Below are 24,272 nucleotides of genomic sequence, written 5' to 3' on the forward strand. Positions count from 1 at the left end.
CAGAGACTTAGGGGGGATCAGGGAAAGGGTTTAAATTAAATAATAATAAAAAAGGCGGCTTTGGGATTAGGGAGTCAGGGCAGGACAGAGCGCCTCCCCCGCCCCCCCCCCCCGGCGCCCTGGGACCCGGCTACTGCGTTAATCCGGGCGCCTTGGGCAGGCAGCCGATCCCCATCCTGCCCCGCCGCTAATCCCCCGCGCCGGGTGCTCCGTGCGCAGCCCGGGGCTGCCGCAGCTCCCAGGCCAGCATGAGCAAGCAAGTGGGCCTGGCTGCTCCACTCGCTCCCGCCTTTTCCGCTTCCCTGGAAAAGCCTCTCCGCCCTTCCCGGCTCCCACGGGCCTCTCCATCCCTAGGGGCCCTTGCGGATGCTCAGGAGCCGCCTCCTGGCCCAGCAGGATGGATCCTGGTGGGGGTGGGACACAGGGTCCCCCATGCACCCAAGTGCCGAGGCTGCCACAGCCCCCAGAGCAGCAAGGGCCGGGGGCTCCCACGTGGCCTAGAGGTTGGCCGAGGACTTTCGGACGCGGCCCAAAGCCACTGTCACTGCTGCTGGAGGCAGGCGGGACAAGGGAAGAAAGCGGGCGGCAGCAGTGGTGACACCCTCGTCCCCTGTGATTATGGTCTCTGCTTCCAAAATCACCCATCCCACAACATGGAGTGGCTCCCTGAGGCACAGAGTGCCCTGCTGGGTGCATGGAGAAGCCCTCCCATGGGGCCACGTAGACCAGAGAGTATCTCACCAGCTCGTCCAGGTTCTTCAGGTCACACAGGGAGATGCGCTGGGCCTTGCTGGGGTAGACCAGAGCCTCAGAGTCCAGGCTGTGGCTTTCCCGGTGCATGTCCAGCACCCCATAGGCAATTTGGTCCCTCATCTCCTCCTCGATCTCCTCCTCCATCTGGATGAGCATGGGGGCAAGCATCCCAAACTTGGAGCCTCGCCTGGCCACCTCCAGCAAGCAGAGCACAAAGTTCTTCTCATTTTTCTTCAGCACCAAGTCATTGGTTTCAAACATCAGGACATCCTGGATGCCAAGGTCCTGCCGACACCACTGGATGAAATTGGAGATGTTATCCCTGGCGATGAAGGAGCCGGGCACCACATTCTTGGCCTGGAAGATGACCTCGTTCTGAGGGATGCGCATGCGGGCCGCGGCCTCGGGGTGCTGCTGCTGGAATTCTAGGGCGGTGCGGTTCACATTGTTGGCGTGTTGGCAGAGGTCGTAGCCCGTCTCCAGCGTCTCCATGAAGTTGTCAACGTGGATGTCCAGGTCGTAGAGGGTGTTGAACCACTCGGCGAGGTCCTCCTTCATGGCATAGAGGTACTCCTCGCTGGAGCGGAACGGGCGGATGCTCTTGGAGGCGGCGCTCTGGATGTTGCTCTGGTCGGCCATGGCGAGCGGCTCCGCGCCGCACGTCTCGCTTTGCGAGGGAGGGCATGGGCACGTTAGGGAGGGCTGACCCCACCGAGCTGCTCCCGTGGCCCTGCCAGCCCCACAGGATCTCACAAGGAGCAGAATCTGGTCTGGAATCAGGCCCTTCCACCCTCCCTGGCCTCCGTTTCCCCCTCCTGTTGGCGGCCGGCAGAGCCGGTCCCACCTCCACAACCTTCTCCCCTTTGGACTTGCCAGCTCCAACCTGCCTGGGGTTAATGAGACCCTTGTCACCACTGGCCCCCAGGCAGCCGGGAGGGAGGACCCCCCCTCATGAAGGCACTTGGGCTCTGTCACCCCGCAGGAGTGTCACCGCCACAGGGTGTCACTGGAGGTGTCAGGACAGTTGCCTATACGGCCCCTGCTCCCGAGGGGTGGCCGGGCTACAAGCCCCATGTCCCCACGAGCCCCCACGTGGCTGCCTGGGCTGGGGATTGGGGAAGGTGCTGGTCACGCTGTGCCTGTGGGGGGGGGCATTTGCTGCAGGCCCTCCTGGGGGGGGCACTGTCCCCACTGTGAGCCTGGCTGGTGGCCCCCACTCAGAGCTGGTGCCACCAAGACCCTCTGTCCAGGGGGGTCCCTGAGCCCTAGGGGGAGGCCCTGAGCTGTGGGGGGGGGTCTTGGCTCCCCGGTGGGGGCGGGTCTGGCTGGCAGGGGGGTCCCCTCTGTCCTGGGAGGGGGTTCCCCCGGGGGATTGGGTCTCTGTCCTGGGGATGTCTCTGCCGGGGGGTTGGTTCTCTGTCCCGGGTGGGTCTCTGCCTGGGCTGGGGGGGAAGGGGCTGTCTCAGAAGAACTGTCTGTCCGGGGGGGTCTTGGGCCCAGGTGCTCCCTGCTGGGGGAGGTCTCTGTTCTGGGCAGTCTCTGTCCCGAGGAGGTGACACTGCTGGGGAGTCTCTCTGTCCCGGGGGTCTCTCTCCCGCGCAATCTCTGCTGGCGGGGCAGAGGAAGCGATTTTGTTGCTGGCGGATGGGGACGGGAAGGGGGTTGGGAGCGGGCTCAGCACCTGCGAGGCAGATGCCGAGTTGGGCGGGCAACGCAGGGGACACCCACGCGGGGACGCCCACGCGCAGGGACAGCGGGACGCGGCGACCCCCGCGCGGAGCCCCCCCCCCCCCGTCACCCCGCACTCACCGCTCCGGGGCTCCGGGCCGGGCCGCTCCCGGCAGCGCCACTACCCGCCGGGGGGGCCCCGCCGCCGCCGCCGCCGCCCGCCGCCATCCGCCATCGGCGCCGGGGCCGCCCGCAGCGCCCGGAGCCCCCGCAGCGCCCGGAGCCCCCGCAGCGCCGCCGCCGCCGCCGCGCAGCCCCGGAGCCGCCCGGCCGCTCCCGGGCCGGGAAGTTGGAGGCGGCCCAAAAGGGGCCGGGAGCAGCGCGGCCGCCGGGAGCGCCGGGGCGGGGGCACGGGCGGCCGCGGGAGCAGCGCGGGCGGGAGCAGCGCGGCCCGGCCCGGCGCGCGGCGCGACCTACAGGCAGACACACACACGCACAAGCACACACAGACACAGGCACACAGACACACACAGGCACACACAGACACACACACAGACACACACAGACACACGCACAAGCACACACAGACACAGGCACACGCACAAGCACACACAGACACAGGCACACGCAGACACACACGGACACATGCACATACAGACACACGCACAGGCACACACAGACACATGTACAGGCACACACAAACACACACAGACACACACACAGGCACACACAGACACAGACACATGCAGACATGCACAGGCACACACACACACAGGCACACACAAACACATAAACACAGACACATGTACAGGCACACACAGACACATGCACAGGCACACACAGACACACGCACAGGCACAGACACCCAGACACACAGTCATATACACACATATACAGACACTCACACAGTCACACACACACTCAGCCCAGGGCAGTGCCAGGGCACCCGGATGCCTGGGCTCCTCAGGGCCAGGCTGCAGCAAGAAGGGGCAGGAGGGGGCGATGGGGCCACTCTGGTCACACTGGTGGCCGTAAGGGCAGACTGGGGTTGCCAAGGCCAGGCGAGGGCAAGAAAGACCAGAATGGGGTGACCAGGTCCTGCAGGGGCCAGTAGGACCAGACTGGGACAATGGGCCTGAGCTGGGCCAGCCCAGGACTAAGGGGGCCAGCCCAGGGTGCAACACGGGGCCGTGTCACCCTGCATGGGACACGGGACTGGGACACCCCAATCACGGCAGCAGCTTCCTCCCCTCCGCGGCCCTGCCATGTCCCAGCCCCGAGGGGAAGTCACAAAGCAGAGGAAAGTCCCCGGCGGCTGGGACAAGAGAGAGGCCCCGTCCCCAAGCGCCACCTGGCACCTCTGCGGCCTGTGCCGGGGGGGTGCCAGGTCCTCCCCATCTCCTCTGCATCTTCCTCCGATCCAGCAGCTTTCCCGGTCGGCATCGAGATGCCAGCTCCTGGCTGCTGCTCCGACAGCAGCAGGTTTCTCAAGATTGAGGCCAGAAATGGTACGTTTAGAAACAGGTGGAATTTTATTTTAAAAAAACATCACAACCATTAACATCGTTACAGTTAGTCGCCGCCTCCGGGTTCTGCGCATGGTGACAGGAGCATGCTCACACAGGGGGGTTGCGGCCGGCGGGGATCAGTTAACAACCATTTTAAAAGGAAAAAAAAAAAAAAAAAAAAAAACTCGGCACACTACCATTGAACTTGGTTTTAATGTTTCTCCACAAATGGTGAAAAATACTAAAGTACAGACAAGGAATAATCATAATGTTGTGGCCAACATTATAAATATGGAATTATAAATTTAAAACATTTTCTGGTTTAAAAAATAAATCTGGTAGTAAATGCAGCCGGGCGGGCGCGCCTCTAGTAGGGCCGGTCTCTGCGCTCCTGGCGGTGCTCCCCCCTGCAAGCGGAGATGCCGGCTGAGCCACGGCGCCCAGGAACGCGCCTGCTCCGAGCGCTTCCTCTCTCCGGCGTTTTCCCCACGGCTCCCGCTCGGGCGCCGGGCCCGCTCTCCCGCCCCTCGGCCCGTGCTCCCCTCGCTCCCCTACGTACTTGTCCATCTTTCCTGGTCCGCCGCGCCGCCCGCCTCGGCCTCCGCCTCCCATCTGCTCCAGGAGCGGCCCGGGAGGGCCGCCGGGTCCTCCTCCTCGCCGTCCTCCTCCGCCGTAGCCGCCTCGATCCATGCCCCGACCCCCACGGAAGCCGCCTCTGTCGCCGCCACGGCCACCTCTGAACATGCCGCCGGGTCCCCCGCGGTCCATGAGGCCACCTCCTCTTCCGCCTCTCATCCCACCGGGGCCGCCTCTACCGCGCTCTCCACCTGGGAGAGAGGAGAACGTTCCCAGGAAAAGAGCAACTGAGAGCAAGAGCTGATGGACACAGGAAAGTTGTGCTCCAAGAGCCGCTTGCAGGCCAGGAGATCTCTCTGCCCCGTTATGGCTGGGGGCAGCAGGACCAAGGGACCGGGCTGCTGGCCCAGCGAGATGTATCCAGCGGCGACCAAAGCCAAACTGGGGCTCCGAGTGTCCCCGGGCTTCCCTGCAGCCTGGAGGGACGGGACTGATCAAGAGGGCACTGCTGGGAGGACTGCGCTGCTCTGGGGAGGCCCCGGGAAGAGGTTCCTGGGAAGCGCGGGAGCGAGTGCAACTCTCCCCGCTCCGCTCACAGTGAAGTCTCCCCGGGGCTGGAAGCGGCCCCACGGCCCGCACGTACCTGGAGGGGGGAAAGGGGGCGGCAGGAACCCTTCTGGCTTGGGAGCCTTGCACTGGTTGCACTCCGTTCTCCAGGCGAAATTCTGGTTTCCGCATCCCCTGGACAAAAGCAGCAGTCGGCAACGCTTGCGCCCGCGGCCCCAGCACAGCAAGGGGAGTGCGGCGTCCCAGAGCCACCCCACGGCCGGGATTCCGAGCCACGCAGGGAGGGCAGGTTCCGTGCGGTACTTACGGATTGGGACACTGCCAGTCCCCGGCGCGGTGCTGGACGCTCCCGCCGGAGGGGTTTCCTCTGGATCCCCGGGGTCCCCTCGAGGAGAAGCCACCCCTGTCTCCACCTCTGCCTCCCATGCGACCCATGGGCCCACTGGGCCCACCGGGACCACCCGGCCCGCCAGGACCACCCGGACCTGGAAGGAAAGCTCTGTTAACTCCAGCGACAGGCAGAGCGGGGTGCAGCTGTGCGGGTGGCGCGGCGGGGGTACGTCACCTGTGCGGAGCGGGGGCGGCATCCCGCGCGGCTCGCGCGGCGGCAGCCCGCCCCGCACGCTGTTCATCGGGCCCTTCTTCCGCGCGAGGCTCACTTTGATCTTGCTCCCCTGGAAGTCCTTCCCTAGGACGAAGAGGGCAAGAGCCTCACTTTGTGCTGGGAGCCTCCGCTCTTTACGAGGCTCCAATACCACACGCATCTTTCTACCAGCCTGCGGAAGGGCAAGGAGTCACTGACTGCACAGAAAAGGCCACCCAAGCGTCAAGGGCAGAAAGGAAGAAGTCAGCCTGAGTGGGACTAGGATGAGCTCCAGCTACAGCAGAGTAATGGAGAGAGGAGCTGAGACTCCTGGGACAACCGGGACCCAAGCAGCGTTCTTCTGTTCCAGCTAAAACCTGGAAGTCGTGAGGCAAAAGCCTGCATGACGACGTGGAGCAGCTTCCAACAACGACGACCCTGCCTGTCCCCAGGACAGAAACAGCCACTCCCATCAGCCAGAGATCTCCAGGGAAGCGTTTCCAGCACGGAATGCGCTCCCCGTACTCACCATCAAACCAGTCTATGGCCGTTTTGGCAGTGGACGGGTCATCGTAGGACACTGTGGCATCTCCTTTGGGCTTGCCCGTTTCCTTGTCGATGTACAGGTGGATCATAGGCTGCCCAGTCCTCTTGTTCATCTGGTAGGGAACAGACCATCATCTCAAACCACCTCTCGCCCATAAGCTGAACGATTCCCTGCTCTGTTCCACTGTTCAATCCCATACAGCTCAGCGCAGTAATTCCCGGCTCCCCCCCCCGCAGGGGTCCCAAAAAGCATCGCCTGGCACAGAAGCCTCGCCTGCAGTGCAAGAAATGGGCTACGCAGAGACAGAGCCAAGAGGCAAAATCTCTTGAAGACAAAATCTCTTCTCACGCTCTCCCATCTCTCCCCAGCCACCCGCTCCCTCCAGCCTGCCGGCAGCAGATCCACAGGGACACAATTCCTCCATCCCAAGAATATGAGCACAGCTGCTTCCGTAAATCCCACTGGGATGTCAAAGGACAAATCCTGCGCAGCTTCCTCCCCATGGCCCGAGGCACAGGTCAGCTCCGGGCTGTGGAGACGTCAGTGCCCCCGGCAGGAGCCCTGTGTGGCTCCTGGATGGGGAGGGTCTCAAGGACATGAGCCATTTGGTGGCAGGAAGGAGCAGGCCAGTCCTTGTCCCCCCTCCGTGAGCCGGGGACACGCTGACCAGCCCGTGCTGCCCCTCACCTTGACAACACCGCACTGCTTGAAGAAGTCTGCCAGATCCTCCAGGGTCACATTGTCATTGAGTCCCTGCACATAAACTGAGCTGTTGTCCAAGTCCTCGTCCGGCTCCATAGGAGGGCCTAGGAGGGAATTCACAGCGTCATGACAGTGATGGAACATGAGGGACACCAAAACAGTGGGGTGCTTTCACCAGGCCAGCCCCCAACGGGCTGCTGCTTCTCTGCCCAGGACTGTTTCCATATGCATATATATATGGAAATCCTGGTGTTTGGAGCAGCAATTCTGCAAGGCCTCCTACAAGCGGGTAGGGGGAACAGCACGAACGCTGCACCGGCCGCCTGCAAGGGCCTCGGCTTGGGCACAAGCCGGGCTGCGTCCATGGGCTGGGATCCTTTATCCCAGTGCAGCAGCCGGGCAGACGCCCGGCCGGGTAGTGCCAAACTGCAGGGATGAAGCACATGGCTGCCACAGGGGCATCTCAGTGAGGCTGCTACTCAAAGGGCCACGTCTCTCAAACATGGGCCATTCCCACCCTGCAGGTGTTCTGAGAGGGAGGAATAAACCAAGTGGCCACAAAAAGCCTTGTAAATGACCGAGCATCCGCGTGCTTCTTCTCCAGAAGGGCAGTAAGAGCGGAGCAGAGGAGCAGCACAGGAGAGCCCGGGGCAGGGAAGCCGAGCAGCTGTTTACAATTACCTAAATCAAGGTCTGGTCCTTCCTCCATGTGTCCTGCCAGTCAGGAGAGAAGCACAGAGAGCCCAGTTAGTGCACGTCTTGCAGGCCGAGGTGACACACACAAAACTATCTACTTATAACCACCGTTCGATGGCATCGGTTAAACTCGAATCTGACCTGCATTGCACAAATGTCAGCAATGCACCTTTTACTTGGTGATCGGTTTGCTATTTTTAGCAGCCTTTCAAAACCATTAACCACTATCACACTTTTTTAATGCTTTACCAGGCCAATCAGTTTTAAGCTTATTAAAAAAAAAAAAAGTTACTTTACAAAACGTTATTAAATCCAAACCAGTTATTTTCCCCAAATTACAGAAGTGGTTTCAATTCCTCCACGTTACCCTGTGTCCTGTAACCGCATACCCCTAGGCATTGCCGGCAGTACCCATTACAGTCTTGTTGCACATGTCATTTTAACCACTTATCAAACTAATAAAAAAATTACACTTTTTTTTTTTTCTAAAAACTGACTGCAATTTTCATTTTTTTTTTAACACTATCCAGCGTAATGCTCAAAAACTTACCACCAGGCTTATTGAAGCCACCTCGCTCTCCAGCGCTGCTGGGGGGATAAACGAAGAAATGAAGGCCTGTCCCTTTACAAAGCCAGCACCGCTGTGAGCCTCTGCGGCTCACGGGGAAGGAGGGCACTGGCTAAACATCTCCAAAGAATGCATCTGTCTGTCTCTCTCTCATCTCGTCACTATGCCTTTCTTCAGGGCAGCTTGCTCAAATTTCCTTTTACATACGCAACCTCGCTCGGCTGCTTTTAGACACCACTTTTGCTGTCGGTACCCTTTCGTCACTCGTACTTGTATTATCGGTGCAATACTTGGCTGAGAAAAATCCACGTTTCTGAGCGCTCCGAAGCGGGGCTGGCTCTAAAAGTAGCCCCGGGGCCACGCGCTGGTCAGCTCCCTCCCCTCGTGTGTACACAAAGGTGCACCCTCGGCCTCCCGCACGGGGAGCGCGGCGAGCCCGCAGGGCCCGCAGGAACAGGTGAAAAGGCAGGAGACAACCACACGCGATGCCTACAACACAGTTCAGCTGACATTTCCGCTAAAAACCTCCGTATAAAGCCATACATTCAGGTCGCTACTGGATTTAACAAGTCTCTGTGGAAGGAGAACTTACAGAATACAGCGAGGGCTCCAAGGCCTGGGGTGCAGCTTTGTGGACACGGGCCAGGACGGCAGATTTGGGCGCCGCGGCTCGAGCGGACGCTCCGCAGCAGCTCGCGGCTTACGACCGCTTGCAAGCGCCGCTCCCATAGCAAAATGCCCCCCGAGGAGGATTCTTTAGGGTTCTTTTTGGAAAGGCAGAACTTGGTTGGAAGGAGACAAGCAGAGGAGGGAGAGCACCACCTATTTTCTAGCAAGTATTGCACCTCTAATACTGGAAAGAAAAGAGTTGTCAATACACAGTTTCAAGCTGTTGCATGCAGCTTTGCCTCCTTGCGTTAAAGTACACACCATATATGTAATGTCTCTCTTTTTAAACACATACTTTTACACTTTTTAATGTTACACAATTCTAAAGTAGTATACCTCCTCTGGTTTTATTACCAAAAAACAAGTATGCAGTTACCAAAGTTACAGAAGGATTCCATTTATACAATGAATACATTTGGTTAAAAATATTCTATGTATATTTTTCCTCTCCATATGGACACCGTGTCTAGTCCCACTTTTCATTATGCTGCCGGCTGAGTACTGAGTACGGGTACTTTTTAAGTATTGAAGTGTATACAAGGCTCTCACTTTGTAACCTGTAGCATATAAATGCGACAAAGCATGTTAAAAAGTTTCCATGTTTAACAGCCAATGAAAATATAAAATAATTGAGTCAATGAAAAAGGGCATGTTAATAACATTGAGCTCCTTACCTGCTGGAGACACTGAAATCCATCACCACAGCATGTTAAGAAGGGCCGAGTTCCCCTACCTGCCCTGGGCGCCCATGGAAAGGCCTCCTTTTCTATGGACAGCAGGAAATCCATGTCCATAGAGCAGGGGGCCCTTCTAGTCAAGTGGGAATCACTACGTTCGTTAATTTAATCTCGGATTACGGGTGTGATTAGAGATGGATGGCAAATCTTTTGCAGTGAGAAGCTCTGAAGGAACTAGAAATTTTCAGATGTGATGATAGATATTTCAAGTGTCTACATCTACTTTAAACCGTTAGAGATAAATACATCATGGGTGAAATCTTTATACAGAACCAAGGGACTCGGCTGCACTTGTGCCAATTCAAGCCAAATGTCTTCCAACAGGAGTAAAATCTTTTCCTTCCATTTCCACAGACAGTTGCGTTTCTCCGATAAAGATTTCAAGCCACTTCAGTTCATTGGGACAGAGCTATGCAGACTGGCACTGGCACTCGCCCAAACTCTGGCTGCCCCCGGGCTATACGACCTGCTTGCCAGGTCGCCCACGCGCAAACAGCTGCCCGCAGGGCCGGGACCCCGTACCCCGCGCGCTGCTCCGCGCACCTCCGGCACCCTGCATAGCTCTGCGACGCCGCGGGGGATGAACACACACAAAGCTGCTCCCTGCCGCTCTCCTGAGCCGGTGGGACCAGGCCGCCTTCCTCACCTTCAGTCAAACACACCCCATGGGCGGGGGGACAAACTGCCCAGCCGAAGGCCCAGGGTTACTAAACCAGGTTTTGCCATCGGTTGAAACGGCCAAACTGATTTAGATTCCCCAGCAGCTCCGAGGGGGAGCGGTCCTGGAGGCCAGGGCAGGTGTCGGTGTTGTCAGGGCTGTCCTGCATGGGCCAGCGGAGCTCGGGGTGCCCCACGCACGCACCGAGGACAGTGGCTACTTCTAAGGCGAGAGGCTGACACGAGGCCTGGCCGTGCACGTACCTGGACTGTCAGGATCCCCTTCGCGAGGCCCAGGAAGGGGCTCCTGGGCCTGGCGGAAGGTTTGTGTGTGTTCGATCCGAGGTTACTGTTAAACCCTGCAGAGGATTTTGCCTCTGTGCAACCATGAAGGGAGCTGAAAGTTCCAGATTTAGCAACACCCGTAATTCCCCCATGCCCAACCAGCTGCAGGAACAACAAAAAGCAGATCCTGCTCCTATTTCCCCTAGGAGAATGTTTCCATGGATTAAAAGCAATGCTGCTACAAAGGTTAGCTCCATGGAAGTGTAACTGGGATTGTCAACCTTTCAGTCCCCTCTTTCCATTCCAAATCCTATGGGTAAAACGGATTTAGGTAAAAGGAGAAAAGATTTGCTCTTACCCCATTCCACCGCGTCCTCCTCCCCGCCCACCTCTGCTCATGCCTCCGCGATCATATCCCCCTCTGCCCCTGCCCCGGCTATCGGGGCCGCTCATGTTCCGGTTCTCTCCCGGGCCTGAAAAGCCTCCGGATTCCTGTCCGTAGACACTCATGCTGCTGGGATGGTCCTGACGGAACGAACCTGAGGAGTTTGTAATGGACACGTTAGGCAGTTGCAGACAAGAGCCGGACTAAGATGCCCAGCCCCTACTAAGCCTTTTCTTCCCCCTCACTTTCAGAACATAGGGAGCATCCCCAGACAACTGTCCACTCCGTTCCCCCAGCCTCAGTGCTGTTTCAACGCCAAGTTTTATCAGTCCAAACTCTCCCAGGCTGTCACCTGGGAAGACACAGCTGCTCACGCCGAGTCCTGCCCACCCCAGGCCGCACCAGCATTTCGTATTTCGGTGCCTTTCAACCACTCACCCACCTTCCCCACCCCGAGGCATCCACTGTGCTTTGCCCCGAGCCAGACATGCCAGTTTGCAGCAGGAAGGGACCAGAACAGCCCCAGTGATGCTCTGCCCTCGATGCAAAGCAAGCCCTGACCTCACATGCAAAGCCTCTCTCTGCACACAGCGCATCTGGCCATGTGAGAGCCATGGAGGCAGCCCTGCAGCTGCTGCTAAGCACGTGGCTCGTGACCCACTCACTCTGCTGGCCGTAACTGCTGCTCTGCTGGCTGTACTGGCTGGGGGCCTGGCTGTAGGATCCCGTCTGGGGCGGGTAACTGGTTGGGGGAGGCTGCTGCCCGTAGCTGCTTTGCTGCCCATAGCTCGTCTGCTGCCCGTAGCTGCTCTGCTGCCCGTAGCTGCTCTGCTGCGAGTAAGTGCTCTGATCGTAACTGCTCGGCTGCGTGGAGGAGTAGCTGAAAGACAGGAGCACGGAACACGCAGAGGAATGAGTCAGTTCCCCGGGACGGGTGCATTAGCCTGCGCAGCGTCTCGCTAGGGAGTAATGCAATTTTAAGCCCTATGTATTATCGAAAAACAAACGAACAAACAAAAAAAACAAACATTTGAAAAGATGAAGTCAGCTTGCAGAGGCTATTCTGATGCCAGGGGAAAAAATAAATCTGCCTGATATTGCTTTCAGCAGGCTACAAGACCACTCACGTTTTGTACACAGCTCAAGAGAGAAGCAAAAGCATCAGGGTTAAACTCAGAGGCAACGCAGACAACAGGCTTCCCTTCTGCCTCAGTGCTGAAATGTTCCTCTCTGATGGAGGGTAAAACAGTTCTGCTTCAGGTATTTCAGGCTTTGAGAATTTCAAAGCATGCCTGCTAGAAGTCAGCAGCAACTCCGCACCTAAGAGCGGGTACTAGGGACAGCCGAGGTCACAGCCACATTCAAGGACGTGGCCAAGGGGCACTTTCACACTCCAGATCCAGGAAACTTCTTAAAAGCATTTGGCATTTTTGCCTTGTTGGTGCAGGTATGAATGCACAGACACCTATTCACCTGCGCATAGCCTCATCTTCCTTATGAGAAGGAGCAGACCTGCCTTCCCGCAGGACATCAAATCTCCCTTTACATTTGTTCATATAAGATCCCTTTCCTCCCCCCCAAAAACATGCCCAAGCTGAGGCATCAGTTCCAAGCTGAGCTGCCCCAGGCTTAGCCTTTGCCAAGAGTTACCTGGTGGGAGGATAGGATGGAGGCGCCGTGACGGGCTGCATGGGGTAGCTGGCAGGCACCTGAGGATAACTGTAGTTACTCTGGCCGTAGCCCAGGCTGGGCTGGCTGTAGCCCGTCGTACTCGACGGGGGCTGGCTCGTCTCTGCTGGTTTGCTGCCATCCTGGGGTCTGAAAAGCAGCATTGAACAGTGAGGAAACACGGGCACAAAGCTCAGCAGGTAAAGCCCCGGATCCGCCCCCTCCTTACATAAAAGTGTGCTCCCTGTTTCTCAGGGAATTGCTACAGGCTGGCATCAAATCGGTGCCCAGTCATTCTGAGAGCAGCTAATACACAGCAGTTACACAGCAAATGTTTTGCCATCGCTGGTAGGTGCTTTATCCACTCTCCTGCTGCCAGGAAAGGCCTGGGCAACATCGTTATGGAGCACTTAAGAAGCACTAAAGCTGCTGTTGGCCGGCTGCACTGTGAAGCCTTAGGCCAGGGATTGAGACTTTGGCTCTTGAGTGACTGGAGGATGCGGCAGGGCCGGGAACCGGCAGCGGTCACTGCGCTCGGGCTGCTTCGTCGCAGCCCTCGTAAACCATTAGCTTGAAAGCAGCCAGAAACTGCCAGTTAAAGGCCTCTCTGTTTGGCTTCGAGCTCAGGGCCATGAGATCTTGCTCCATATAAATTATCCAGTGCCTGGGGAGCAATGTTTGGGATGAACCCTAAACATCTGAAAATGAAGAGGGCTCTTGCACGGAATTCACACTTCCCCTTCTTTCAGTTTTGGCCCTTCCTGTTTATAATGTTACAGTGTTTCCTCAAAGCCAAGTGAAAACAATTCAACTACTTTTGCTGTGGAAGCTGGGAAATTATTTGTTTTAAATGACATCAGAACTTTGCTTATCTGAAAGATAGGGAGAGAGCTGTGCTAGGCTCTATCTTTCCTAACCAAAGCAGTTACTGTAAGCACCAGGTAAATGAATAAAGCAGCTCGTACTTGCTACTAAATGAGGTTTTATTATGTATTCTAAAAACTTCCTGTACTGAGCAAACACGCAAACAGCGCCGGGGGCTGAGTGGTTTAAAGAGCAGCCTGCCTCCCGCACGTGCACCTCTTCGCCCCGCAGCCCCCGGGCGAGCTAGGGTGCAAGGAGAGGCTCTGACCTGCTCAGTCTGCTCTGTCACACGCGCCCGGCGCCCCTTTGGGCTGGGTTTTGCTCTTCCCACCTCGTGCTCACGGTGCTGACTCCCTGCACTGAGCAGGAGCTACTGCTCGGGCGCCAGCGCCTCGGAACGGCGCTGGGATGCAGCAGAGCAGAGCTCCAGCAGGAGGGGCAGAGAGAAGGCCCGTGCAGAGCCAGCGGGGCCAGGGCCTGCCCCGAAGGGCAAACGTGGCTCGAGAAGCTGGTGGGAGGCAGAGGGTACCTGGCGGGCGCCGACGTGGCCGGCTGCTGCCCGTAGCTGGGGTAGGCGGGCTGGGTGCCATAGGCGGACGGGGCTGCGTAGGAGGCCTGCGTGGTGCTAACCGTGGCGGTGTTGGTGTCGTAGGCAGCCGTGCCGTACCCCTGCACGGGCTGACTGTAGGCCGGGGGTGCCGCCGGCGCGCTGTAACCTGCAACAAACAACAGCCGTGTCAGGCGATGCCCCGCACTCCCTCGCGGCTCCCGAGGCCGCAGGTGCTGCTCAGGATCAGTCATTTCAAGACGTGGCAGGGAGCCTCAAAACGACACCCAAACGCGCTACCCTTCCTCGGATAACCCCCGCAAAGGGAAACCTCCTCCTGCATCCCAGGGCAGCCAGGAGCCCCATTCCCGGACCTCAGGGAAAGGCACCTGTCAATGGGCGGCTACAGGCGGAGCATTCACAGCTGCCGCCACTCGGAGGCCACGTGGGACAAGCGGAGACACGTGGGGCCTTCTGCAAAGCAGGAGGGCTCACAAAGCTCCCGCTGGCTTTACAGTAAAATAAATGCAAATGATTAGAAAGGGGGAAAAAAAAAGTTCAATCCCATCTTTTCAGCATGAAAATGAAAGCACAGAACAACCCTGGAAGTTCGTACAACTGCATTTCTGAACAACTGCCCAAGAATATCCGAGATCCCAAATGATCTACATTTAGATCAGTCTTGCCAGCGGCCACCACGGGACAGTTTAGCTGATGGTTTGGTTCGATACAAAGATGAAAATCAGGTTTTAGCCTCAGTTAGGAAACTTCCGAACACGTTTTCAAATCGCAGAAGACTGCACGGAGAACTTCACCAATGGAAAACGTTGCCAGCAGAGGCCGACTTACTTAAAATACAAAACTTTGACTGCCAAAGAGCATCCAACTGGTCTCTTAGTATCGTGTCCATAATTGCATCAATTAAAACAGCAGCTTCTCCTTTGCTTGTTGTTTTTCTTAAACGTAAGACATGCGTGATGTACTCTTCCTTCTAGATACACAGCATTTTAGACTCACTGCAATGTAGTGTTTTTTGTTTCAATTCCCCAATTTGCAAAGAGCAAGGAGAGTGAAGCTGATGAATCTGCAGCTCCTTCCTCTTCCTCACAAAGTCCCTTCCCAGCTCGCTGGGCTTTGCAGGTACCTGCCACCACACCAGGCCCCTTCCCAACTGCCTGGACCAGGAAGAAAACGGGAAGAAGAGTGAGAGGAGGAATCGCTAAAGCACGAGACGAAACTTGTCTCCCACCAGGAAGCACCCGCACGAACTGCCAGCAAAGCAGTTCTCAAAATGGTTCAATCCTTTCTGCTGAGAGGATCTCTGAACAGCAAAGTCCTGTTCCAAGCGCTTCTGAAAAGGGTGAAGATAAGTTGACCATGAGGCAGCAGTGTGCCCTTGTGGCCAAGAAGGCCAATGGGATCCTGGGGTGCATTAAGAAGAGCATCTCCAGCAGGTTGAGGGAGGGGATCCTGCCCCTCTGCTCAGCCCTGGTGAGGCCACATCTGGAGTATTGTGTCCAGTTCTGGGCTCCATAATACAAGAGGGATGTGGAGCTGCTGGAGAGAGTCCAGCGCAGGGCCACAAGGATGATCAGGGGCCTGGAACATCTGCCCTATGAGGAGAGGCTGAGGGAGCTGGGCCTGTTCAGCCTGGAGAAGAGAAGGCTGAGAGGGGACCTGAGCAGTGTCTAGAAGTACCTCAAGGGAGGCAGTGAGGAGGATGGTGCTGGTCTCTTTTCAGTGGCAGCCACCGACAGAACTAGAGGAAATGGCTGGAAACTGACACGCCAAAAGTTCCACTGGAACTTAAGGAAAAATGTATTAACAGTGAGGGTGACAGAGCACTGGAATAGGCTGCCCGGAGAGGTTGTGGAGTCTCCTTCTCTGGAGATCTTCAAGACCTGCTTGGATGCAGTCCTGTGCCACGTGCTCTAGGTGACCCTGCATGTGCAGGGGGTTGGACTAGATGACCTCTAGAGGTCCCTTCCAACCTTAATGATTCTGTGATTCTATGAAGGATGCTGCACAGGATAAAACAAACACGACTTAGAGCCTCAGGCAGACTGAAACAGCCCCAGTGTTTAACGGGAGCTACCCAGGACACTGCACCAAGACTAACCAAGCCAAGAGTTGAAGGAATCCTTATATTACAGGGCTCACGCCTGAAAACTGACTGAAAAGGATTACAGTCTGCAACCAAGGCGATTTGAAAGTAAGCGTCACGGAAACCAAAGCCCAGTCTCACCCCACGCGAGTTCTGTCACCGCTAAGAGGCACAGAGAGGTCTTCCCAAGCCTGAACCCCTTTGGAGCAGTTAGTGGTACCCGTATCCCTCAAAAAGAGAAGGGGGGAAAGAGATTATCCTGAAATTTAATGTTTTAGCTGGAGCGTTTCCTTTGTGAAAATGTGCCTACCGGTAGTCTCCCTGCAAACAGAAAGGGCTGCAATTTAAAACTCCCCTGGCCTAAATTCCCATTTCAGCAACTCAGTTCAGATGCATGGAAAACCCTCAAGACTATTTTGTGTGTGTATGTGGGGGCGGGGCATTAACACTGCATCTCTTCCCACCATTGAGAGAGGCTGCAGGACAGGTACCGTAAGAGGAAAAGCAAGAGAAGAGCTTTGATAACCTGCTTTAAGTCTGCTTATGTGGCTCAGTTTCCTTTCCAGGTATCCACGTCTGCAAGCAAAGCCACAATTTTCGTATAACACATTATTGCAGTAGTCAATACAGCTATGGCTGAGTTAAATTGAAATTTTAAGTATTTTTTTAAAAAGGCTACATATCTAACTCCTAAATTTCCCAGGTAAAAAGAGAAATGGGAGCTGGTTATTTATAGAGGGTAGGCCCCACTTAGCTAGTTAAAGAGGTTTCGTACTTGGATATTTGAAATTCTGCATTTGCCCCCAAATGCCATTTTCAGCAATCCAATAACCGCAGCAGATGTAACTCTTATTTACTCCCGTAGTTCATGCTTAGACACTGCACTGATTAAAGAGCAAACCTCGCCTGCAGATTTGATGGGGCCGATTAATCCTCTAATCCACTTTGCGAATGGGGAGTCGCACACGAGTCTGCGGATTCCCGACCCCCAAGTCCCTCTCTTTCTTATCAAGGTGACATGATGACTCCAAGACACCTTTTCCTGTGGCCTTCTGGAGGGGAGAAGTAACCTGTGTGTTAACTGCCCCCTCGAGCAGCCCGCGAGGGCAGGTTGCTTCATCCTGCGCAAGGTGGCCAGGCAGGTTCAAAGAGCCCTGATCTGAGGGGATGCAGAGGAACCGGCTCTGCCGCTCCTGCAGACTCAGGAGGCTGCGTCTGCCCAGCGCGGGGACAACGACAGCAGCATCTTGCACAAAAATGGGCTGCTCACAGAAAACGGCACTCTGCTCAACTAACTCCAGTCGCTCCCCTGCTAGAAAAAGTCAATCCCTAAGAGAAATGCATTGAAATTTGATGCAAAAACCGCCAGTCTCCTTTGGGCACTGAGGTTGATGCACCGGGCAACACCATGAAAGACCAAGCGAGGATGAGGAGGAGCAAGAGCGATCGCAAGAGCGGCCTTCAGCACCGCCTGCTTCGCCGGCCCCGGCGCACGGAGAATACGTGTGGTTCCACCACCAGGATGGAGGCGATGGTATTCGCAGGCCTGATGTGATCTTCCATTTCACTGCTTTTTAAGGGCTTTTTTTTTTTATGAAAAACATAAGCCTTTTTGCCTAAAAATAAGCTGTACAGGCAAGATTTATTCTCACTAATTTATTATTCTTCCAGCAAGGCTACCCTCAAACCAGCAGGGCAGGCAAAAACTCATCCAGCACCAGCACCCATGACCCTCGCAGGCCCAGAGCCAGCGGTAAGGACTAAGGAACTCGGGCACTTACAAAAACAAAATCCTAGGAGTCTACGTTCTCCTACAGGTTTATATAGTTTATATATTTTCTAAAACATGGCTTATATAGTGTTAAAGGGAAAGAAGAAGCGCACAGTCTACTGTGCCACTGACTAAAGGCTACTTGTTTTTCACTCTGCAGGACACGAGGTAACTGCCAGGCAGAAACTTCTGTCATCCATAAAGATGTTTAATCTTCACATCCATAAAGATCTTTAATCTCCACATCCATAAAGATGTGAAGTGCTGCAGAGCTGGATATACTACAGGAGAGTTTTCTTCCTCTCTACTTGCTCCCTGAAAAGCGTCTCCTACGGTTTCTGGAACCGGACATACAAGCACAGTGCCCATTCGTGCTGGTACTCACAGTCTCTGGGAGTATTTAAGAAAGCTTCTGCTGTAGACGTTTGTCTTTCACAAGAAAGGGTGGATCTGCAGAAAATGGTACTTAGAGCACTGTATGAAGGAAACCTTGTATTTTTTCTTCAGCAGCTTCTGAGTAGTCAAGGCCAGATACGAAACTGTCTCAATAGTTTCTTTTCAATAGCAAGGCATTTTCACAGAAGTCCAGTTTAAAGAGCGTAAGTCAGAGGAGTATACAGAGCACTTATGAAGATGTGAGGGATGCATCTGCACTGGAAACCCAGAGACAGAACACAGAACATGCAAGGGTGGTGGTCAGCATGCCTGACGAGTCTAATCATACTGTTCACCCTTTAGGAAATGATACAACAACGGGTTAGATTCACCTGAAAACTCTTGGAATGGCTGTTGTTACTGCAGGGGAAGTTTTATCCATAAAGCAAGTTGCTCAGATGAACTTTTCACAGCTGCTCATTTGAGAGATGGGGAACTTGTGTTACAGCCTAGCAAAATGCTCACCGTATCTGGGCGGTATTGTGAGCACTGTGATGCTGGGGGCTTCTAGTGCTAAAAGGGACACCTAAGGGGTTAACACCACAAGTCTAGACAGGACGAGACAGCATTTCCCATGCAAGAGTGAGCAGGATAGTCAAACCTGTACTGGTCCCTTCTATTGTGGGAAGTACAAGACAAAACGTAGAGGGAACACTATGAGAACAGACCCCTGGGCACGAGCACCGCTCCGATCTTCCGGCAGCTGGGAAGTGTTCAGGGAAAAGGCTGTGTGCACGAGTGCCGAAGTCAGGCATTCCCCCCGGATTGCTGCCCGGTGGAGGGGGGCTGCTTTACTCTTTTTAAGTAAAAAGGATGCTCTGTGGCCACGCTTAGCTCCACAGCGTAAAGCAGCACCCAAAAGGTTCCCTGTAATATCGAACGGGCCTGTTTGTTCACTCCTGGCACTCGGCCTGCGCATCCTCTTGCTGCCCTCTCCTGCAATCAGCCTCTCGAGGCAGTAAAACCCTTTCCACACCAAAGCAGCACAGCAATTCCGTGTGGTTTAGGCTGGAGTTCCCCAAGACAGATAAACTAAAGCGTTGAGCTCAGCTCCTTCCCCAGCACGAGGCAGATGCTGCAGCGGCACTTACCGGTCGGGGGCTGCCCGTAGGACGTCGCGTACGCGGTCTGCCCGTACGTCGCCGTCGTCTGCGGCTGCGTGTAGCTCACGTCGGCGGGCTGGCCGTATGTCCCGTAACTCTGCTGCCCATAAGTCTGCTCCAGAGATGACAGGGGTTTAGCTGGGGAAGGGGCTTACGCGCGTCGCGCGCACACACACTGCCCTGGTGACGCACGCAGCACAGCCCGAGCCCAGGCTGCTACGAGGGTTTGGTGCTGCTGCAAACTGCCATCCAGGGAATTCACGAGGGCAATTTCTCAGGGCCATGACTGGAGGGGGATCTTCTTAAATTAGCACAAAACACCCCTGCTCTACGCAAAGCGAAACACGAAAACGTCTGGCTCGTCACTATCTAGGCACACAGGAGCATTAGCTGCTTGGGTCTGCTAAGAGGGCAGGACCGCACTACAGAAAATAAACCCAGTCACCTCTGCACAAAACTGCCTCAGCACTGACTAAGAGGGACCCATTTGAACTTTCAGTTAGGAATATTCTTTATGCCTACTTGACAACAGTCTTAAAAACGAGAGCCTATGTGGGCATCCTTGGGTTTACCCTTCCCCAAAGGGTCCCAGTTAGGGTATGTCTCTTTTGGTGCCCTTGAGGATGCGTTTGGCGAGAGCCCTGGAGCACACAGCCAGCTCCACCACTAGGGCCACCACTAGGGCCAGCTTATGCTCCCCGCCTCGCTCAGTGCCAAGGGCAGCAACACGAGCAGCAGCCCTGGCTCGCTGGATTAGTGCTGAGCTGCTGCTGCTGCAGTTTTACCAGCTTAGGAGCTATCTGTGCCACCGGCTCAAACGTCAGGAGGCAGCCAGCCTCAGGCGCACCCGGGTGGTCAACAGTTTGGGTTAGGACAAAACTCTACTTACGGCTTGAAAAGCAGCACCAAGACAAGCCTTAATGCTAGATTCCTGAAGCTATTTACTGACTGCAGGGAGAGCTGGATACCTAATTGCCTTTTTGGATCTAAGCTGGTCTCACTAAACTCAAACCACAGGTCTTAACCAAGAGCCGGAAAGTTTGACCAGACTCGATTAATCCCCGTTAGTCAAAATCCACAACACCAAGAGGCAGGAGATGCTGTCATCCTGCCATGGCTATTCGCCTGCAGCTGAGTTTGAGACAAGTCAACCTCACACTACAAGCACGTTGATGAGGTCTGTTTTTCTGCGCTCACCAGGGCATTTTCACTTATTTTTCTGCATAACCTCTGCATTCAGAAATAGTTCTTGGAATTGTTCTGTCTCAATGTATTTATTCAACACAAAAGTCTTCGTAGGCACCATTTCGGATGACCCAAATGCCAGGAACGAGCCTCAGGCTCCTCCTGTAACAGTGTTATTTTTACAAAGCGCATTTTTACACTGCAGCAGTAAGTTAAAAAAAAAATAAACAAACTAAAAAAACACTTGGAATGTACATAAATGTGTTTGGACCCTAAGGATTAAAAAAGCATCATTTAATTAATCTCTTAAAGATTGTTGTCATTTTGCAGTCTAGTCAACTGAAAATATTAATAGCTTAAACTTAATGCAAAATCTGTTCTCGCCTCCAACTGCTGCAATTGCACAAACGGCATCTCCTCTTATTTATTTACTTATTTTTTAAAGGTTTCTCTCCTACCCTGCACACCAAGCTCAAGATTTTTGTAACTGTCTCAGCACCAACAATCTCAGGCTAGGAAATATCAAGGGGACTGCTGAAACTCTTTGCCTTTAAGTTGTTTTTTAGGGAGGTAGTTCTGATTGCACGGGAAGCCACAAGGCAACTTCTTAATGATGGTTTTTGACACTGATATTTCATGTTTTTCACGGCTGGCAGAGCCCTATGTAGGAAGACACGTGATTCTGTAGCAATTAGAAAAACAATCCATGTTTTACCTGGGTGGTCTGTGCATATCCCTGCGCTGGCTGAGGTGCGTACGCGCTGTAGCTGTAAAACGAATTTAAAGACACTTAAAATGCAGCCCCGTGTTCCCGACCTCGGTAGCATATGCAGCACACACGGCAATTTTCAAGTATCCAAATGACTTCTGCTGAAATCCCAAGGCAAAAAAGAATCTAAGATTTAAGGGAAAATCGTAATACCGCACCTATACTTGAGTTAAAATATAATTATTATACCTTTTTAGAGGACAGAAGATAAGACTATGGTGCTACTTACCCCTGCTGGGCTGCAGCTTGGCTATAGGTACTATAATCTACAAAGAAAGAAGAAAAAAAAGGTTGAAAAGGCATTTAACAAAATTAACAGGGTAAGAGCACAGCAAAGATGTTTAACAAAATCCACAGTGTAAAAGCAGCTGGAATTTTCTCCAGCAGCTTGAAAAGAGAAAGGGCAGCTATAAACCCCTGGAAATCATAGATTGGGAAGGCCTGAGGTATATGCACTTTTACAGTCTTTTTTGAAGGAAACAAAACCTCTCTTCCCCGCATTGTTCGGGCTGTTTGTAGCAGCAACTTTGATCTCAAATGACCCCATTTTAATTTAACTGCCACCTTGGATAACACCCAGGCAGACTGGCAGGAGGGTGTTTTGTTTGGGAACAAAAGAAATGCTGGGGCTGACACTTAGATACCCTCCCTTGCAGAAGGCCAGGTCGGTTGCAGCTCTTTGGGTCACAGACATGACGATACTTCCCGCTTTCTATTTAACTTTCAGGGGCAAAAACAAATTGCTGGAAAGTTCTGCCTCTCGGAATCAAAGTTCAAGAGAGGCCGCTGGCAATAAATCCCTTCCCAAAGCCCTGACCCGAGGCAGGCACCTGATCCAGAGGAAACCCAAAATTCGGAACCGCATGCAAGGAAAGTCTACCCTGAACCGCCCGGCGCTGCAGGGGATGGGAAACTCAGCCGCAGGGGATGGAAAACGCAGCCGCACGGCAACTTCCAGGCTATATTTGAGATGGTTACAGCTCCTAAAGGGAGGCTTCCCCTCAAACTGCAAAGACTTTCCTAGTTTCCGCCCGAACGCCTCGAGCAAACAGTAGCGACGAGTTCGTCACTTCGACCAAACCTTCCCAGACAAATTCCAGCTCTGCTAGGATCGGACGAGTCCCACACATGGACTGCCCAGACCAGGAAAGAGGCCAATCCCTGTCCGTATTTGCCGCTGTGCTGGAAGCCGGCAGGTATGAAATCCTGTCACAGCTTCTCTCATGCAGAGCCAGGCAGAGAGAGGTTTAGGTGTTTCTGCTACCACACCACTCGGAATCAGTTAATCTCTGGTAAAAACCTGATGCTCACGGGTCTCGGAGCTTCACAGCCACCAGTTATTCCAGCTTACAAAAACCTCCTTGATCCCATTAGCACTCCAGCTGTTTGCAACTCGACCCGACAGCACCAGAAAACATTTCCAAAATCTTATTCTATGATTCTATGATTTTCTGAGTTTCCTACACCAAAGACCCCCGTTTCCTGAAGCCACGGACTCATCCACAAGAAAACTTCCTTCTCCTCTTCCTAGCCCCTCCAGGGGAGGCAATTTCTCCTCTTTCCCACTCCTCTCGCGGCAGGAGCTCAGGCGTGGGGTTCGTGTTGATAGAAACGCGTTAGAGAAGAGATGCCAAAACTTTGGTGGCAGTTTCTGACAGACGTAAAGTACCTCGCGCTGGCCACAGCCCAACGCAAAGATGCTCAGCTGCTCCTCAAGGGCTTCCAAACACCCGAGACGAGCCCCGGAGGGAGCTCTGCCAAAGGCCAAGGAGCACCGGCACCGATTCCGCCCATCCATCCGGGCTTCTCCCAGCTCCTGCTGCAAACCCAGGGAGGTCACTTCAACCTGCAACTCATCTCCAGGAACTGTCCTCTCATTTGCCAGAACACGGATTAACAACCATATATATATACATATATATATATATATATATAAAACACACCCCAGCTCTTATTTCCAATGGGAAACCAATCTCCATCCTTCTGGTCCACGCAGCTCCAGTGCGGCCCTAAAATAGCGGCTCCCGCCGAAGAGCATTTCCATTTATTAAGCGAAAAGGCAGCTGTATTGTCACCCCCCTCCTGACACTCGTGTCCTTAGTAACCCTTTTTCCTAAAGGCTCCCCGGCGCTATCCGTGCTGCTCGGCAAAGAGGGGGCCAGGATCTCGCACAGACCCGCGTTGGGAACCCTAGATCTGGGCTGTTTTCCCCTCCGCGGGCCCTCCTGGCACCGGCGGCGGCTCCCGAGGCCTCGGGGAAGCGGGCGCAGGGGGCCCATCCGCACGGCGGGATAGGTTCACCGCTGCCACTGGCTTGGCTTTAATTAAGATTAATTTTAAAAGAGGAAAAAAAAAGGGGGGGGGGTGCTCCCTGGGTTTGCAGCTGTGAGGGGTCACCTCAGGGCAGCAGAGGGGACCCGGTAGGGACATTGCGGGGGGGACCCGGCCCTGCCGCACCGGGAGGGGGGGCGGGTTGCCTGGAGGCCCGCGCCGCCCCCGCGCACCGCGAGGCCGCGGCTGCCCCCGCCCGGCGCCGAGCCGCGGAGCGGAGCGGACCGGGCCGGAGCGGACCGGCCGGGACGGGCCGGGCCACAGCCCCGCTCACCCGTCGACGCCATTTTCTCGCCTTCCTCCTCGGCGCTCCCAACGTCCGGCCGCTGCGGGCGCCGCCGCCCCGCGCCGCGCATGCGCCGCCGCCCCTCCCACCGCGGACCGCACCACGGCTCCCGCGCGGGGGGGGCCTCTGCGGGGAGGCCCGGCCACCGCCGCCTCTGGGGGAAGCGCGCACCGCCGCCGCCGCGGGAGCGGGTCTGCAGTGGCGGAGCTGGGATGTGGGGCCGGGCTCCGGGGCGGCGGGTGCCGCTGGGAGCCGCGGCGCCTTTGCCCTCTCCCGAGCCCCCCCTCGCGCGGCTCGGTGGTTCGGCC

At 55.2% G+C, this 24,272-nt stretch overlaps 2 protein-coding genes across 4 annotated transcripts; both read right to left on the bottom strand.

Moving 5' to 3' along the window:
• Positions 1 to 726: 726 nt before the first annotated feature.
• On the bottom strand, positions 727 to 2,589 carry LOC148592286 (GAS2-like protein 2A; the record flags this gene model as incomplete). The annotated part of the gene is made up of 2 exons (XM_088535269.1): positions 2,563 to 2,589; positions 727 to 1,420 (listed from the first exon to the last, which is right to left on the bottom strand). A coding segment is annotated over exon 2 (666 nt), but the record flags the coding sequence as incomplete, so codon positions are not given.
• A 1,534-nt stretch (positions 2,590 to 4,123) lies between these two features.
• LOC104575523 (RNA-binding protein EWS) lies at positions 4,124 to 24,034 on the bottom strand. 3 transcript variants are annotated; one of them, XM_088535268.1, is made up of 17 exons: positions 23,953 to 24,034; positions 21,577 to 21,613; positions 21,294 to 21,345; positions 19,382 to 19,505; positions 13,963 to 14,149; positions 12,552 to 12,719; positions 11,567 to 11,781; positions 10,875 to 11,055; positions 8,151 to 8,185; positions 7,586 to 7,618; positions 6,890 to 7,008; positions 6,185 to 6,314; positions 5,638 to 5,760; positions 5,380 to 5,557; positions 5,149 to 5,246; positions 4,489 to 4,756; positions 4,124 to 4,336 (listed from the first exon to the last, which is right to left on the bottom strand). In XM_088535268.1, the coding sequence occupies exons 1-17, from the start codon at positions 24,032 to 24,034 to the stop codon at positions 4,297 to 4,299; spliced, it is 2,070 nt and encodes a 689-aa protein (XP_088391394.1). In that variant the 3' UTR covers positions 4,124 to 4,296. The 3 variants fall into 3 exon arrangements, with proteins under 3 accessions (XP_088391394.1, XP_088391393.1, XP_088391392.1); XM_088535267.1 differs by having other exon boundaries at positions 8,151 to 8,188; XM_088535266.1 differs by lacking the exons at positions 4,124 to 4,336; positions 4,489 to 4,756; positions 5,149 to 5,246; ... (4 more) ...; positions 7,586 to 7,618; positions 8,151 to 8,185 and adding an exon at positions 8,630 to 9,394.
• Between the last annotated feature and the right edge of the window lie 238 nt (positions 24,035 to 24,272).

Source organism: Tinamus guttatus, unplaced genomic scaffold (assembly GCF_059628265.1).
Source record: "Tinamus guttatus ecotype Peru unplaced genomic scaffold, ASM5962826v1 Tinamus_guttatus_pri_ptg000628l, whole genome shotgun sequence".
Taxonomy (NCBI): Eukaryota; Metazoa; Chordata; class Aves; order Tinamiformes; family Tinamidae; genus Tinamus; species Tinamus guttatus.